Source organism: Cydia strobilella, chromosome 3 (genome assembly GCF_947568885.1).
Source record: "Cydia strobilella chromosome 3, ilCydStro3.1, whole genome shotgun sequence".
Classification (NCBI taxonomy): Eukaryota; Metazoa; Arthropoda; class Insecta; order Lepidoptera; family Tortricidae; genus Cydia; species Cydia strobilella.
Genome location: NC_086043.1, coordinates 21,699,803 through 21,715,845, shown reverse-complemented (window position 1 = coordinate 21,715,845; position 16,043 = coordinate 21,699,803). Strand labels below are relative to the sequence as shown.

At 38.8% G+C, this 16,043-nt stretch overlaps 3 protein-coding genes across 4 annotated transcripts in view; 2 read left to right on the top strand and 1 right to left on the bottom strand.

Moving 5' to 3' along the window:
* Positions 1-16,043, top strand: part of LOC134756102 (phospholipid scramblase 3-like) — a 455,878-nt gene that overhangs the window by 373,626 nt on the left and 66,209 nt on the right. The window lies entirely within an intron of this gene.
* LOC134756097 (serine/threonine-protein kinase hippo) overlaps positions 1-16,043 on the top strand; it is a 47,929-nt gene that overhangs the window by 20,231 nt on the left and 11,655 nt on the right. Inside the window, exons 1-3 of one of the 2 annotated variants that reach the window (XM_063692908.1) lie at positions 2,085-2,774; positions 15,177-15,279; positions 15,697-15,855. In XM_063692908.1, coding sequence (XP_063548978.1) covers positions 2,647-2,774; positions 15,177-15,279; positions 15,697-15,855 — 390 coding nt within the window. In that variant the 5' untranslated portion in view covers positions 2,085-2,646. Of the gene's footprint in view, positions 1-2,084; positions 2,775-15,176; positions 15,280-15,696; positions 15,856-16,043 lie in introns of those variants that run through there. The other variant, XM_063692909.1, reaches the window with a different exon arrangement.
* Positions 13,457-14,406, bottom strand: LOC134756182 (uncharacterized). The gene has a single exon (XM_063693009.1). It carries the CDS (start codon positions 14,404-14,406, stop codon positions 13,486-13,488), a length of 921 nt encoding a protein of 306 aa, XP_063549079.1. The 3' UTR covers positions 13,457-13,485.

Here is a 16,043-nt window from a genome sequence, read left to right as displayed (position 1 = left end):
TTCTTTGGGATTCGTAAACATTGTCTTTAGAAACTAGATCTTTTGACTCTATGTTAGGGTTCAAAATAGCACGAAAATCAACATCATTGTTTAGCGTTAAATCGCTTGTAGTTATTTAGTACAATAGGTTACTATTTTGTTTTTATTGCAATGCACTAAGATTTACCGAATGTGAAGTCTGGCCTTGAAGAAGTATTTGGCACAACAAATTATGTGTTTGATGGAGTACCAATTTGTATAGTTATTAAATGTATTATTATCTATAATGATGATACGTCCGGTTGACGTTCTGATTTTAAGGATTCCAAATATTTGTGACATACACTTAACACTAAAATAAGTATGTATAGCTTCCACAATTTTCTCTACGAGGTAGTATTATGTAGGTACATTTACTACCATTTCCACTTACAACATTTAATCTAACTTACTCCAAGATTGACGTAAATAGTTCCTCAGATGAACGAATTAATCAACCAGACCCCCCTAGATTCTCCAAACCACAAAATACTACGAGAGTTTCTAAGACCGCTAATGACCTAACGGTATCTAAATAAATAAAAGAGGGATCTGCTGTGTAACTATTTATAGACATTAGAGACCAACTCGCGGCAGCCGAGCCGGTGCCAAGCGCGTACACATTGTATGTGTAGCAAAATGGTAGCAAATCAAAATATGTGACGTTTACAACCAAAAGATACCACATTGTCGCTTGTCGATAAGGTAGATTTCAAATTGAAGCTATATGGAAAAAGCGCCTTATTGACAACCGACAATAAGTACCCTTTTGGTTGAGAATGGCACATATAGTTGGTCAAACCAAATTGGCGGTAAATAAAAACAAAAAAAACTACACATCCTTTTCTTTTGGGTGCTAGTAGTAGTGTAAGACAATGATAGTATGAATCTCTCCGTCTATGTTTGAAATGAGACAGTCGTTTGACAAACTATAGATACATTCAAACAATTTTGACACTTAAGTAGTGTTTCGAAAGTCGAGAATTTATCTTTTTAATTTTGTAGCAACTCTGAAGTTTATGATTGATTGTATTGATTAATTTATTACTTAGTACACAGACTGACATACATAATATAATTGAAATAGATTTAAAATGGTTTAAGTGTGAAATTACTGAAATTAGGTATTCCAAATTAACGGACCACGATAAAATCAGTATGAAAAATATATTACACATATTTTGAATGCCTTGAAGCCGGCATACTTTGGCAGGCATCACAAAGCTATATTCTGAAATGTCATGTTTATATTTACTTGTGATGCAACCACTGAACACGGTAAATTAATATGAATAATTAAAGAATTTATAGTTGAAAGAAGTTAAACGCAACTTCATGCGCCATTAAGGAAGGAAAATGTGCTTCCTCATAGAACCGTGATATGGGTGACGGCAATTTATACTAAAAACGTTTCTGTTTATTTTATGTAGATACTTTAAACATTAAACAAGTGAGAACATGTTAACTTATACGTAACATTCTTGTGCTTAAAACGAAACAAAACAGATATATAGCTGGTCAAGCAAATCTTGTCAGTAGAAAAAGTCGCGAAATTAAAATTTTCTATGGGACGATATCCCTTCGCGCCTACATTTTTTAAATTGGCCGCCTTTTTGTACTGACAAGATTTGCTTGACCAGCTATATGTAAGATGTAAGATCAATCAAGTTTATTCAAACTCAGCAAAAATCTATAGCAAATAACAGTTCAGTACAAGCGAGGTGGAAGCGGCTTCTTATGCAGAATTAGGTTATCGCCGTTATCATTAAAAGCTTTTGCTAGAAAAAATATATCAATTCTCACACAGATAATCCGATAAAGAACCTAAAGTTCCCATATTCTTCACTAACACGTAAATACCACCCACGGTCTGTCAATATATTTCTCTCGTCTCATAAACAATGTGAAATCTCCTGGGACATTTCAAATATAGAACGAGAATGGAATGGGATTTCTGAACGGTCCACATCTAGATGGCCAGTTCCAAGTTTGAATGTATTTAAACATCAAAGGCAGTCTGTATCCAACGCGGGAAGAGAGCGGACGTCCCATACCCGTTACGTTCTTCCATAAAGGATACGTGATATTTCAGGAGTGAAGTTTTGTTAATCGCTTTTGGATGCCTTGGTTACATAAACGCCACATGTGTCATAAGTTTATGAACGTTTATTTTTAATCCAATGTGACCTGGATAAATAGTGTTCAGTGAATATAGTGAAAAGTTTTTGTTCAAAGTTGACATTATACTTCTACGAACGGATGCAGTTTATTTTTGGGTTTCAATACTTTCAATGAACTTGCCAATATTGTGTACGTTTTACGGACGTGAGGAAGTGAAATTGTGAATTCCAAAATACTAAACCAGAGTTCGGGAAACTTATGAGGACTGGCGGGGCGAGCCAACCGCAGTAGAAATCGCCAGATTTAGGAATTCCAAAGAGACGCAACTGTGGTTTTCCAGAACTCTTTAAAGTGTTAATTTTTTCGGTGACCTGCAGAACCGCAATTGTACCTCTAAAGAGCCATATGCCAAGCTGCGGTTTTACAAAAGCCTCTTATGATTTGAGAAGTCATAACTGATACGACCTACTACCTCAACCTTTGCCTCATGGGCAGCTATGGGCACCCATGGACAGTGACGGCCGCCTCGTGTTCTGGAAGGGAGGGGTGTGGGAGGGGGGAGCTCCCACTCTGAACTGCAACACCTGCAAGAAACGAAGAGCTGATAGGATGAGCGCTAATGAGCGGCCTCCGGGGTAAGAGGAGCGAATTTGTCCGAAATATAGTTTTATAAGCCATTTCTGATGTCAGTAGAAAAAGGCGGCGGATTAAATTAAATGAATTTGGCGCCTTTTTCTACTGACGAAGTGGGTTTTTTTTATACCACGTCGGTGGCAATCAAGCATACGGCCCGCCTGATGGTAAGCAGTTACCGTAGCCTATGGACGCCTGCAACACCGGAGATATTACACGCGCGTTGCCGACCCTTTAAAAACCTGTACACTCCTTTTCTGAAGAACCCCATACTGTAGCCCCTCGGGAAAACCGCGGCAGGGAGCTCATTCCACAGCCGAAGCGTACGCGGGAAGAAATTCCTCTTAAACCGCACAGTACGCGACCATTTAGGTGCTAGGGTGTGTGGGTTTGTCAATGTTGTGTTGATAAAGACTCGCGTCTTTGGATTGGAGTATTTTAAAACTTTAGTTATTTTAAAGTTGTTAAAGAAACCCCGCTATGTCCCTAAACTACTACGTCCAAAAGAGAGGTAATGGGCTCTGTGAATGTCATCTCGCTTTGTGTGATAGGGCAGATCCATATCAGAGCCCAACTGGGGAAACCTCACTGTACCTCCACCTTACAGAAAACCGCAGCCAAACAACACTAGACCCTACTCATAGTGTTGTGTTCCTGCCGGTGAGTAAGGTTGCCAGAGCTCAACGAGGGTGCAAGGTGTTAGGGTCGGCAACGCGCATGTAATACCTCTGGAGTTGCATACGTCCATAGACTACGGTGACTGCTTACCATCTGGCGGGCCGTATGCTTGTTTGCCACCGACGTATTAAAAAAAAAACAGAAAACCAGTTTTGCAACAATTTTTAATAAACAAAGTATTTCACTGTCTATACCTAAGTTTTATCTGTCGCCGTCGCCGTCCTGAGGGGCTACCGCGAAAACCGAAATTCGCAAATTGCGGGGATCTTTTTCTTTTACTCCAATGAAGGCGCAATTAGAAAGACAGAGACAGATGCCCGCAATTTGCGAACTTCGATTTTCGCGGTTATAGCCCTGCACGGTGGACGCCAAAAATCTCGTTACGACATTTTGCCAATATGAGATCTAGATACGAGTACTCAGAGCTAGACTGTTTGTTGATATGGAATAATGGATATGCGTGCGATGCGATGGATAAGCGTGAATCATCTGTTTTGTATTAGTTTTTCTTTCTTACATTTGTTCTGTTGTCCTTTCTAGACTGTATCATGTACCTAGTTGTATAAATACTTTCTATTATAAATTTCTCAGTGTATTAGTTCGCTGTAATGCTGTGTAAATGTTTTGAATTAATAAAAAAAATATATATATATACCTATATATATTAAAATATCGATCGGATGCACATCGGATGATATCACTATTTACAATGCGAGGTATAGGTACAGAATCTCTTACCTAGATTCACTCCACACTCATCTGAGAGCTTCCGATAAACACTAGTAAATTTAAGTTCATTTCGCAGCACCAGCAATGTTTATTTTATATACACAAAGAGATCAATCGTCAACATTATCGGGAAATTCGGGAATCATCCTGCTTTTGGGAGAACTAAACTGGCCTTTTTACCATTGTGGTTAGTGAACCTGCCAGCAAAGTTTGTGGTCCTGGGTTAAAATCCTAGTAAGTTCATTACGAGCCTTTGAATATTAGTATGGAATTTGTTTTTCCCTCTTAACTTTTACAATACCTACTTAAAAACTTTAAAAAAAGTCAAACAAAGGGGCACATATCTATGGCTAATATACAACAAATTGTGTAAAAATATTTTCCATAAAGTTAATACCTATCCAGGGAGCAAAATAGGGACTGTCTAAGTTTCTCTGTCTAGTTCTAGTTTCTATGCTCAATTGTGCCCTATTTTTCGGGACTAGCTCTCCGTCTATAATGTATCTAACAATGGTGTCAGGTGTCTCGTATGAATAGCGGTGTCTAAGAGCCTTTCGGCAGAGTCAATATCCTTCCGTCTATTGAACTTCAGGAATTCAGGTTATATGTTTTAATACACAGTCCAATTCGAGCGTACACTGACATCAGAATGATATTTGATTTGCATCATGTTATTTAGTTATCGTGCGTCTCGCCCGCGCCAATACATGTACGGACATGGACGAGCGAAATGCTCGATAACTGAATGGCATCATTCCAAAATTCATCATTTTGGTTCTAACCGTTGGGATGTTATTTATTACTTCAATGTTTAATTTCTAAAACTGTGGACAAAAGTTTTTTTTCAAATGATTTATACACCTATAAGACCCTATTATCTGTTAAACAAAAGCCATTGTTTCTTTTGTGCGAGCGGTCGGCCATTGCGTCTGAGCGCATGCCAAGCGCTCAGACACAATCGCACGCGCTTAGACACAATGGCCGAGCGCTCGCAGAAAAGAAACAATGGCTTGTGTTTAACAGATTAGGATCTTAGACGTAAAAATCATTTGAGAATATTCATAGTATAACTATATGTAAAAATGAATTGTCGTATAGGGATCATCATTCGACCGTGAGAGGTATCTATAGTACTCTGTCGCTTTACGCAGCGTCTTACGTAAGCGAACAACTCGCGAACGCGAAACGAAGCGGCGCGGCGGGCCCACGGCGTTCGCGTTAGTGTTGGTTAAGACAAAGTTCCTCCAACTCCTTAGAGTCCTCGACTCGACTCCGTTTTTCACTCTAGTTATGAGTTCTTATTGAGACCTGACTCTAGTTATGCGTTCTTATTGAGTCTTTTGTAAAGACTTGAGTCATTTAAAAAGAACTGAAATTATGTACATAGTACATACCAAATTCATGGGTTAGATACATCATCATTCAATAGCGCCTATTTTCCTTAGTGTTCATTTAGATAAAACAATATTTACAATAGCTTCTGCCCGTGACTTCGCCCTGCGTGTACATTACCGGGTTCATTCTACGGACTGTCTCAGTGTGTCAGGGGCGTAGCTAGAGGATATGGCGCCCGGGGCAGTCACCAAATTTGCGCCCCCTGACGACTGACAAAAGTTTCCCTGCTGCTGCCTTTTGCTCATTTTGGCGGCCCCCCTTGGATGGCGCCCCCCCCCCCCCCCCCCTCAGCCCCCCCCCTAGTTACGCCACAGTGTGTTCAGTCGCCTTAATGTTGTTATAACGATATCGGTCGCCATATGCTGTTTGTTTATTTATTTTAAAACAGTTTTGGTTTAAAGTACACTGATAACTGACCGAATATTCAGTATACGAATGTACATCTTGTTACAATGATATAAAGTCCACGGACTGTAAATATAGTTTTTCTGTAAGTACGTCGAAATACGCGTAGTGAATCAGCTTCCTCGTATTGGATACGTTATTAAATAAAAAGGGAACATTTTCCTCAAATCAAGCATTCCATAGCTATGTGGCTAGAATGTAAATACGATGGATTATCATATTATTACCAGCTCTGGACGATGGAATCCGCGAACCCCGCTTTGCCATTACAAAAATGCAAAATTGAATCGATAAAGAGATCCATCGGCAATTGGTAAATATCAAAAACAGCTTATAAATATTTACGATAATTGGTTGAGAAATGCCTCCTCTAGATAAGAATAGTCGGACGAACGAAAGCATTTTCGTCCAAGCTGACGGCCTGGCCACGACATTGCGCGACTGGCTTCGGCTAAGGCAACCATAGGTTGGAGCGAGACAGCGATCGGACATTTCGTTCCCACATATGGTTGTCGCCTTAGCCGAAGCCAGTCACGCAATGTCGTGGCCAGGCCGTGAAAGAAGAAGCTTCTTTCGCGCTTTGCGCTCGCTCAAACAAAAAAATACAAAACTGCAACAGTGGCAATATTGTGTGCGAAGTTATGGCTTATTTTTACCTGTCCGGCTCATGAGAAAACCCAAAACAATAGAACAAAGGAATAAAACAAATGTTATCTTGCCTTTGTTTAATTGTAATCTGGTGGTAATCAAATCTTTTTTACTATAATATTTACAACGAGCTACCGCCTGCGAATTAGTCCGCGTTTTTTAACTTTCAACTTCATTTTGACACCCTTTAGGTCCTAAGGATTAAGGGTTGAATTTCAAAAAAAACCTCTTAGTAGAGTTCTAGAGTAAAGAATATATTTATGTTTCTATTTTCAAGGCGTTTAACACAGTTTAGGTTAGGCTGTGCGTTGTATATCGATATCTTTTGATAACTTCAAAAAGTAAAACTTAAAAATTACTTTGCTGACAGTTGCTGGCTTTTAAGAAATATTACATTATCTCAATAAATGGCAAGTTGTTCCACTAAATTTCACAAAAACCTTCATCTGACTTAAGTAATTAATCATATTCATTCACATACCTACTATAAGTATAAATATTACGTGTTACGTGTTACGTCACAAAATAAGTAATAGTATTTGGTTACGTGTAAGTATAGTATATTTTTACGTGGACTGTAGTATCTTCCAAAGTACAACAGTGTTATAGATTTCCAGTTATAAATAAGTCTATAAACTTCCCGTTTCCCACCTTTTAAAAGCACGTTATAATAAATCAAAACTTTATTAATGGTTAGTTTTAATTTTGTCGTTAAAAGTATTTTCATCTATTTCTCGTTTTACGACCGGAGTTGGTTTCTCGTATGTAGTACCTACTCGTCTGCCATAAGGCACGGCACGTTTGGAAAAGTTCTAGCCGCCCAGCTACGACACAGAATAACTAATAGTACTACCGTACAGAAAATTCACTCCTTCACAAAAGCCAGATTTAGGTACAAAATTATACCTACACTCGCCGCCTGCAAGCAAAATTGAAACTTATAACCGCGCACGAACCGTGAATCTTCTTTGCGCGCCGCAGTTTTATGACCGAGCTGCGAGTGTCGGCACGGGGTTGTCACTTGACAAGTTTTTGTACCTATACCTACTGATTTATTATTTTTAAGATAAATATGTAGGAATTACATACGTTGATTCTGTAAACATAAAATTTTTAGGCGGAGATAGTATGTCTGATTCTCACGGAAGTAGGTATGCCACAGAAGTACTTATTCCTTTGAAAATATGTCGGTCAATATAGTCCGGAATTAAAAAAAAATGATTTTTCTGCTTCCTTGTTCTTCCGTTTATTCAGACATCCGTAAACAGAACATTATTTATACAGATTAGATCGCGATTTAGGTTTCGAAGCCATTGCGTATTTTCAATTTTGCGCGAGCGCCACGTGACACGACTATCGTGCGAGCCGAGCGGCAGCCCACTGCCATACACCTGCCCGGGCGGTGCGCCGGCCAAATATACCTAAACTGCGCAGTGACACCCCCCTGGCTACGATACCTACCTATATGAATTTTTTATCTTTATTTTGACAAATCATCGTATCGTATATATATCAAAAAAGCTCGGTGTGCTCAACAGGTCGAGACAGTATTTCACGCCGGCCCACCGCCTACAGCTGTATAAAGCGCAGGTTCGCCCACACATGGAATACTGTTCTCATCTATGGGCAGGGGCACCCCAATACCAGCTTCTCCCTCTGGACCGCATCCAGCGAAGAGCGACTCGAATTGTCGACTGCCAGCGTATTTCGGAACGGCTTGACTCCTTGGCGCTGCTTAGAGATGTGGCCTCGCTCTGCATTTTCTATCGCGTGTATAACGGGGAGTGCTCCGAGGAATTGTTCGGATTAATACCTGCCGCTTCTTTTCGCCATCGCCCTACGCGACAACATTACCATCCTCACCACTTGGATGGTTGGCGGTCCTCAACTGTGCGTTTCTCTAGAAACTTCCTGCCTCGCACAGCTAAACTGTGGAATGAACTGTCGCCTGCGGTATTTCCGGATCGATATGACCTTCAAACCTTCAAGAAAAGAGCGTATTCCCATCTTAAAGGCCGGCAACGCACTTACAACCCCTCTGGTGTTGCGGGTGTCCATGGACGGCGGTAATCGCTTACCATCAGGTGATCCGTCTGCTCGTTTGCCTCCTATTTCATAAAAAAAAACAAACTTGCATTTCTCCTGGTAAGTTTTGAATGGACGTACAGCGCCATTGAGGTGTTTTTCTGGTTCTGGTGGAAAAGTTTGTGAACCCCATAAGCATAATAATAGAGCCTATATTAGATTCAGTCCAAGCAAATCTGCACCAACTTAGCAAGATACAGTGTGAAGTGCTAGTATAAATGGGTCCTTCTACTTTTTCGTGACTATTAATATATTCATGAAATAAAACTATGAAAACGGATTATATCGCGTATATTGAATTTATAATACATCCCGACGTTCCGAACTCGTGGTCAACGGGTCACCCGTTGACCACGAACGCTGTAAAGAGTTCGAAACGTCGGGATGTATTATAAATTCAATATACGCGATATAATCCGTTTTCATAGTTTTATTTCATGAGTAACTATCGCGGTAACCGAAGACATTAATTATTAATATATTAATTTATTAATTATTAATATATTGCCAGAAAAAAGTATGATACATATTGAATTCGTGTGTAAAAGTTGTATTCCCAAATTGTACCTGAACCAAATCGTAGGAATTTGTTGACCAAAATTCATATATTAATATTTAATAGATTGTAACGTAATGGTAAATGCCTTATTTTCATACATGGTTATGGGAGGCAATTAAGGACCACTGAGTTACTGTGATTATGTTTTGTCATACGCTTAGGAAAACCTGAGCCGCTTACGACTTTCCTGACACGTAAGTCGCCCAGCGATAAGGAATTCACGGCACGGCCGGTTGTGTACTTGAGTGGGAGCTATTTTGTTTTACCCGCCGATAATTTTATTTCTTGTAATTAAGTAATCTCATTTTTGACTTTATATAATTCTTGTTTTTCCTACGTACCACAACAATGTTTAAATGTAAAATGTATCCACGAATGCAGTGTCGATACAAACCCGATAGTGTTTCACGGCACTTTTCTGTTTGATGTAATGTAAGATTTTAATATAGAATAAGAAATAAATAAAAAAAAGTAGTAATTTATTAAACAAAGCTATCGGGAATATCGGGATCGATAGCCTAATTAAACCTCTTTCTTCATCACAAAACAGAAAATGAAAGTAATGGCCAAGTATTCTAAAATATGCATTTTACGAAAAAGTGTCAAAAACGTATGTATTTACAACGAAAAGTGGAATGGCCAATTGTCAAATTTCTTTTGAAATTTGTCGTTTGCAATGACACTTTCGCACTTTGTTGCATGATTCATAGCCCATAGAGCTAATACTTGTCTCTTTCTACTCTTTCTGCTTGCCTGAGAGACAGGTTCTGTTGTAGAGTCCGTCCAAGCTACTTAGCATTGACTTGAACTGAACAAAGTTAGGCCGTGTCACCAGTCACCAATAACGACATATTTTCATAGAAATTTGACATTAATGATGGCATTATCACATTTTGTCATTGCAAATGTTGAGAACTACATGAGTAGTTAGCTTGCTTTGACACTACCCTTCTAAATAACGGACTTGTGACACAGGCTGTAATAGTTTGAGTAATGACCGACCCTTCGTGATAGCTGGTCGTTGACACTGAAAAATTATGCCTACACACATGTTGCTGTATAAACGTCGTATCTTACATAATTTTAGTTTGAACCTTGATCTATTAGAAATAGAGTGCATTTTAAAGTAACGCTGATAAAAGAATCGACCGGCTTGATTTTGAATAAAATCTTATAAAAAGTGTAACATTTTTCGTAATTGGAACTTTATGTGGTTTGAATAAAGTTGTTAATAGTATAAGTATGATAGGTAAGGTAAGAGGTTGGGTTATTTATTTTTGTGTTATTGGAATTCGGCCAATGAACCCGTAATGTTTATTTTATAAAACAGGGAAGCTCATAGCAATCAAGGTTGAGGAAAGTGGCAGGATGATGTTAAGTATTGACAAATAGATTTTGTAATTAAGGCGGGTTACTCAAATTAACATAACAAGTATCACACTGTAATGGAAAAGACAAAAGTTCCCCCAAAAGTTATAAGGTGGTTATATGAGAACTTGGTAAACTGCAGGGGCACCACAAAAACCCCGCGTTTATTGGCTTGAACTACTGATGTGCCGTCAGTTTTCAAAACTGCGAAATTTGCACATGAAAAATTTTGGAAATTTCTCATATTTTTGTACTTATTGGAAACGAAATTTTCTATTTCCAAAATGGAAGTTTCCTTTGTTTCCGAGAATTCGTTCAGCTTTTTGGAAACTATTTGCAAGTTGCACTTCTGTAGCGTAAAGTGATAATTGACAACTTTACGTTTCCGATTCAGGCCACAAGATGGCAGACCTTCCATCGCGTAAGGGAGCGTTCATATTATGAACTTTGTAGTTCCAGTATTTGGTTTTGGCCAGCTAGGTGGCAGGCCCTCGGATGGTCCCATTATATATCACTTCTGACATGCTTCTGTCATATTCAACATTACCACTAAATCACCATAGTGTAAATTTCATTCGATTGTATAGGAGTTTGAGTTTCCAAAACGTCCCTCTTGGAGCGCTGTACAAACTCCCATACAAAAATCCATACTAATATTATAAATGCGAAAGTGTGTCTGTCTGTCTGTCTGTTACCTCTTCACGCTTAAACCGCTGAACCGATTTAGTTGAAATTTGGTATAAAGATAGTTTGATTCCCGGGGAAGGACATAGGGTAGTTTTTATCCCGAAAATCATCTCTTAAGAGGGTGAAAAGCGGGGTGGAATCAGCGTGGAGTTGAGATAATTAATGAGTTGCCTTGTGTAATTATTATGCTCAAATTGAATGATTGCTATAAGACTTTATCCAGGCGCTAAACTTACTATATCTGCTGTTACTGATTCCACGCAGACGAAGTCGCGGGCAAAAGCTAGTAGACGTATAAAGACGTGTCACGCTGTCGAATGAAATTTACAAATTTACTTTAAAATTTACATTTATTTCTATATTTCTGGCGAAAAATATAGTTTTACTAACGTTTTATTTAAAATAGGGGATATTACTGTAATGTTCTGCCACCAGAATGCAGCACTAGCCTTTTTAGTAAACCATAGAGTAACTTATACATACTGTACCTTTAACAGGTCTTTGACAAGTTTTTCAGAGATAATAAAATATGACATTGATGCATCAAGGCGGTTTGCTTACAGAGGACCTACCGGGAGATGCGAATCCGAAATTTCGCTATCTGTCTCTTTATCGCTCGAATATGCAAGAGTGACAGAGATGTTAGATAACGAAATTTCGATTTTCTTGTTTCGCGATAGACCCTATATATATTGTGGTAGTGATGGCGCCCCCTTCGCTGAGTTTCGCGTAATATTTCCTATTAAAATGTGTTAACAAATTTACAGGTAATAATCAACATAATGAACGCCATATTTCTACCTAACATGTTATCATTGTTTCAATATGTCACAGGTCATATGCTGTTTCTAGATAAAATTCAATAATAACAATTTGGTTGTTTTGACTGCACTCACTGATAAATATTATAGTCGATACTAACTTTGTGCTTCGAGTACACACACTCTCTTTACTAACCTTTATCAAAAACCTGCCGTCTACAATGCATATATAGGAACAAGAAATAAATAATCATTTGATTTCTTTGTTGTACAGTTAACAGCAATAGTTGCTAAGCGGGCGAGGTGTTTAAAATGATCTTGTCACCGACAAGTAGATGTACAGTCAAGGGCATAAATATTATATACATTACCAAAGTTTCAAAAATATGTGTACGCTCTTACACCTTAGACAATAAAGTCGTGTTCACATATTTTTGAGCCATTTGTCTGGATCGATATTTTTGCCTTCGACTGTACCTACAGCATAGTAAGGCTTAGAACGCACTGTGATTAATTTCTTGCGGTTTCAGTCTTTTATGTGCGTGCGCTTATGAAGCATGCCGTACGTACGTTACAATTTTTGCGATTCTGAAACCGCAAAAAAATAATCGCAGTGCGTTCTCAGCCTAAGACGTCAAGTAAGCGGGCCACATATTGGCTTATTCGTCTTACAGCTTTAGCCTTTAATGGTTTATAAAGGATTAGAAACCCGTGAAAAATATGCTTCATAACTGGTTTAAATTTGTTAGGCTTAGAACGCACTGCGGTTTTTTTCTTGCGGTTTCAGTCTAATTTCTTGCGGTTTCAGTCTTTTAAGTGCGTGCGCTTATAAAGCATGCCGTACGTTACATTTTTTGCGGTTGCGGAACCGCTTTTGAAATAACCGCAGCTTAGTTCTACGAGGCTACCTGCTTCAGAAAACATATGCAATTTGAAGCATGTTACATACATACAGAACCTATGTTACCAATTTGATTCAAATTTCTGTTTGTACAGAACGGGAACCGCAAAAGAACGGGAATTGTGTAATACTTTAAAATACCAATGCGCAACCTTAAACAATACCATAAATAAGAAAATAAGTAAAGATCTGCTTCGAAAAATTCTTCTACCGCCATATCTACTTTACAACAACAGTTAGTGAGGTCCCGGTCGGTCCCTGAATTTGTATGGCGAGAATCGGGAATTCCCGGTTCCGGAACAGATTTTGTATAGAAAACTACCGGGAGCACACCCTAATCAGTCTAATCACAGCTACCCTACTTTAATTTCATGTCTAACGACGACCTTCCGATGGTGCAAGCGGGCCACACTCTATTTGAAATTATGTTTAAAACTTAGTATAAGCTATTTTTATATCTGAATATGCTTCAAGTTTGCTAGGTTTTTTTTTCCTGTTTACAGTTTAGTTATTCTAGTACGACCTGTGTTTGCCTCAAATGTGAAAGTGCACCTTGCTGGATTAAATTTATAGTACAAAGTCGACCATTTGTCTTTGAAAATTAGATTTCCGTTCTTATCAAAGATGAACTCCTTTAGATTTGGTCGCTTGCGTCCATCCATAGAAGCATCGTATGCTCCGATGTTGATCAAGTCATCCCCATCTGCATTTACTTTGTAAATGTATCTATTTGTTGGGCCAAAGAAATATACTTCACCATTCCTATCTCCACTTATCAAGTATTTAGCTTGTTTAAATAAAACAGCTTCATTCGTATTTGGCTTCACTCTGTACACCTCAGAACCAGACTTGATATACATAATTCCATTTTTGTCAATCACTATGTTATTAACAGTGACGTTTTCTAAGGCAGGTATTCTTTCAATCATAGATCCTTTTAAGACGTTCAATCCACTTGCGACATCATATCCAGATTCACGATGAGTATTGAAATATAAAGACCCATTATGTACCAATACGTTTAAAGGAGGCGGATTATTATCAGGAATCTGGACGTTTATAACTTCAGTCTGGCCAGTTTTAGGCCGATATTTATAGATGGTGTTGTTGAAATTAGCGTTCTTGTAATAATACAAATCTCCAGTGTCTCGGTCTACGCTTAAATAGTTTCCTTTACCTTGCATTGGTACAGCTGTCATGGTGTTGGTGTCCAAGTTAATGGCGTTGATGCCTTCGTTGTAATGGTAGAGGATATTGGAGTTGAAGTCGATGGCCATGTGACCTGTAGAGAGCTTGTTGATGCCTCCATAAAAGCTGGACGAGCCGTGGCAGTGGCCGTTGAGACAGACGTTGCAGTCGGTAGCATTTGCGACTGTGAACACTGCACATAGCAGTGCCACTCCTATTAAGAACTTCATCGTTGATTTGGTATCCTTATATCTTATTTTACTTGGTGACGACTGTCATCTCGAAAGGCAAAAAGCGCACTAGCTGTTATGCAGAAGCACTTAAGGTCAAGCTATCTCGTTATCACCTCCCAAACACGGACCTCTGGAAGTCAAGTAGATAGCATTAATTTATACTCAAAACTTGCATTGAATAAGTTGGCCTTTTTGATTAAAGTTATCAAGTAAATGTTTACAATGTAACTTATTCCTGTGCAAAAAATATGGAATATTTTAGAAGTGTACTGAATTGTAGGTGAGGGTTGAAATTATATGTTCTATGCGTCGAATGCGGGGAAATGTCTCTTTCTTGTTTTCGTATACCACAAAATGCCACAAATTTACACTTACAAAAGCATATTACTTTGAAATCTCATCCTTTGTTAGCCAGAAGCTATACTCGAAACATTTTTCACAAGTAAGCAGGCTAATATCAACTGAATACTATTTCATTATTTCTACGGCTCTTAACGGCAGTCCTTAATGGGGCCCACTGACTATCAGTCCGCCGGACGATACCGACCTGTCAGAAGAAAAATGTAACAGTTCCGAACAACTGACAGGCCGATATCGTCCGACGGACTGATAGTCAGTGGGCCCCTTAACTAGCTGTAGCAGAGCCATCAACGATCAATGTTTTATTCCCATAGGATTTATATGTTCACGTTTCTCGCGCAAGAAAATAGTCAATAACTTGTCTCTTTCATTCGATTTGTGTATAAGCTTGTGTTTGTTTGTTGCAGTGAGTTGAAGAAGCTCTCGGAGGAGAGTCTCACTCGGCAGCCGGAGGAGGTGTTCGACATCATCTGCAAGCTTGGAGAGGGGTCCTATGGAAGCGTTTACAAGGTACCTTAGCGTTAATATCTTACACTAAAATCCTAGTCTAATTTCCTCACACTAAGAAAAAATCCATACCTGTCTGACCTTTGTACTGCAAAGTAAAAATAGGTGGAAGATTTCTCTCTATCTATATACCCATCGGTAGAGAAGTAAGGAAAATATACTGGCGGTGATATCGCTTAGAGAAAGTTGAAGTAAATGTGTCGATGGGATCGTATTTCCTTGAGCTTATTTTACCGTAGGCAATTGCGGTATAAGTAACTTGGTTTATCAGTTTTTTTAACTACCAGTTTGGTCTATGCAGAACTTAGACCTTCCGATGCATATAATGGTTTTGGCAAGTAAGGAAAGATATCTACTTCAATCAGAATGTAAAAATATATTACAGATTCTCGAAACAAATCCTGATTGTCATGTTTCCAGGCCCTCCACAAAGAAAGCGGTCAGGTCCTCGCCATCAAGCAAGTCCCAGTGGACACGGACCTGCAGGAGATCATCAAGGAGATCAGCATCATGCAGCAGTGCGACAGTCCTTACGTTGTCAAATACTATGGCAGCTACTTCAAAAATACCGACCTTTGGGTAAGTGTCTTGCCAAGTTTTTAAGTCATTCGGCGGACATTGACTTGTGCCCAATATTTTATGCATTAAAAATTATAAAAATTTCGGAGCGAAGTTTACGGGCAGGATACGGAGTTTACGGGTGTAGGGTGGAATTAGTAAACGATTTTAGGGAAAGGGACCCAAATCACAAAAATATGTCATAAGAA

What these genes read in the sequence shown, in the direction of transcription:
- LOC134756182 (XM_063693009.1), bottom strand. Translation starts at nt 14,406, where the DNA reads ATGAAGTTCTTAATAGGAGTGGCACTGCTATGTGCAGTGTTCACAGTC.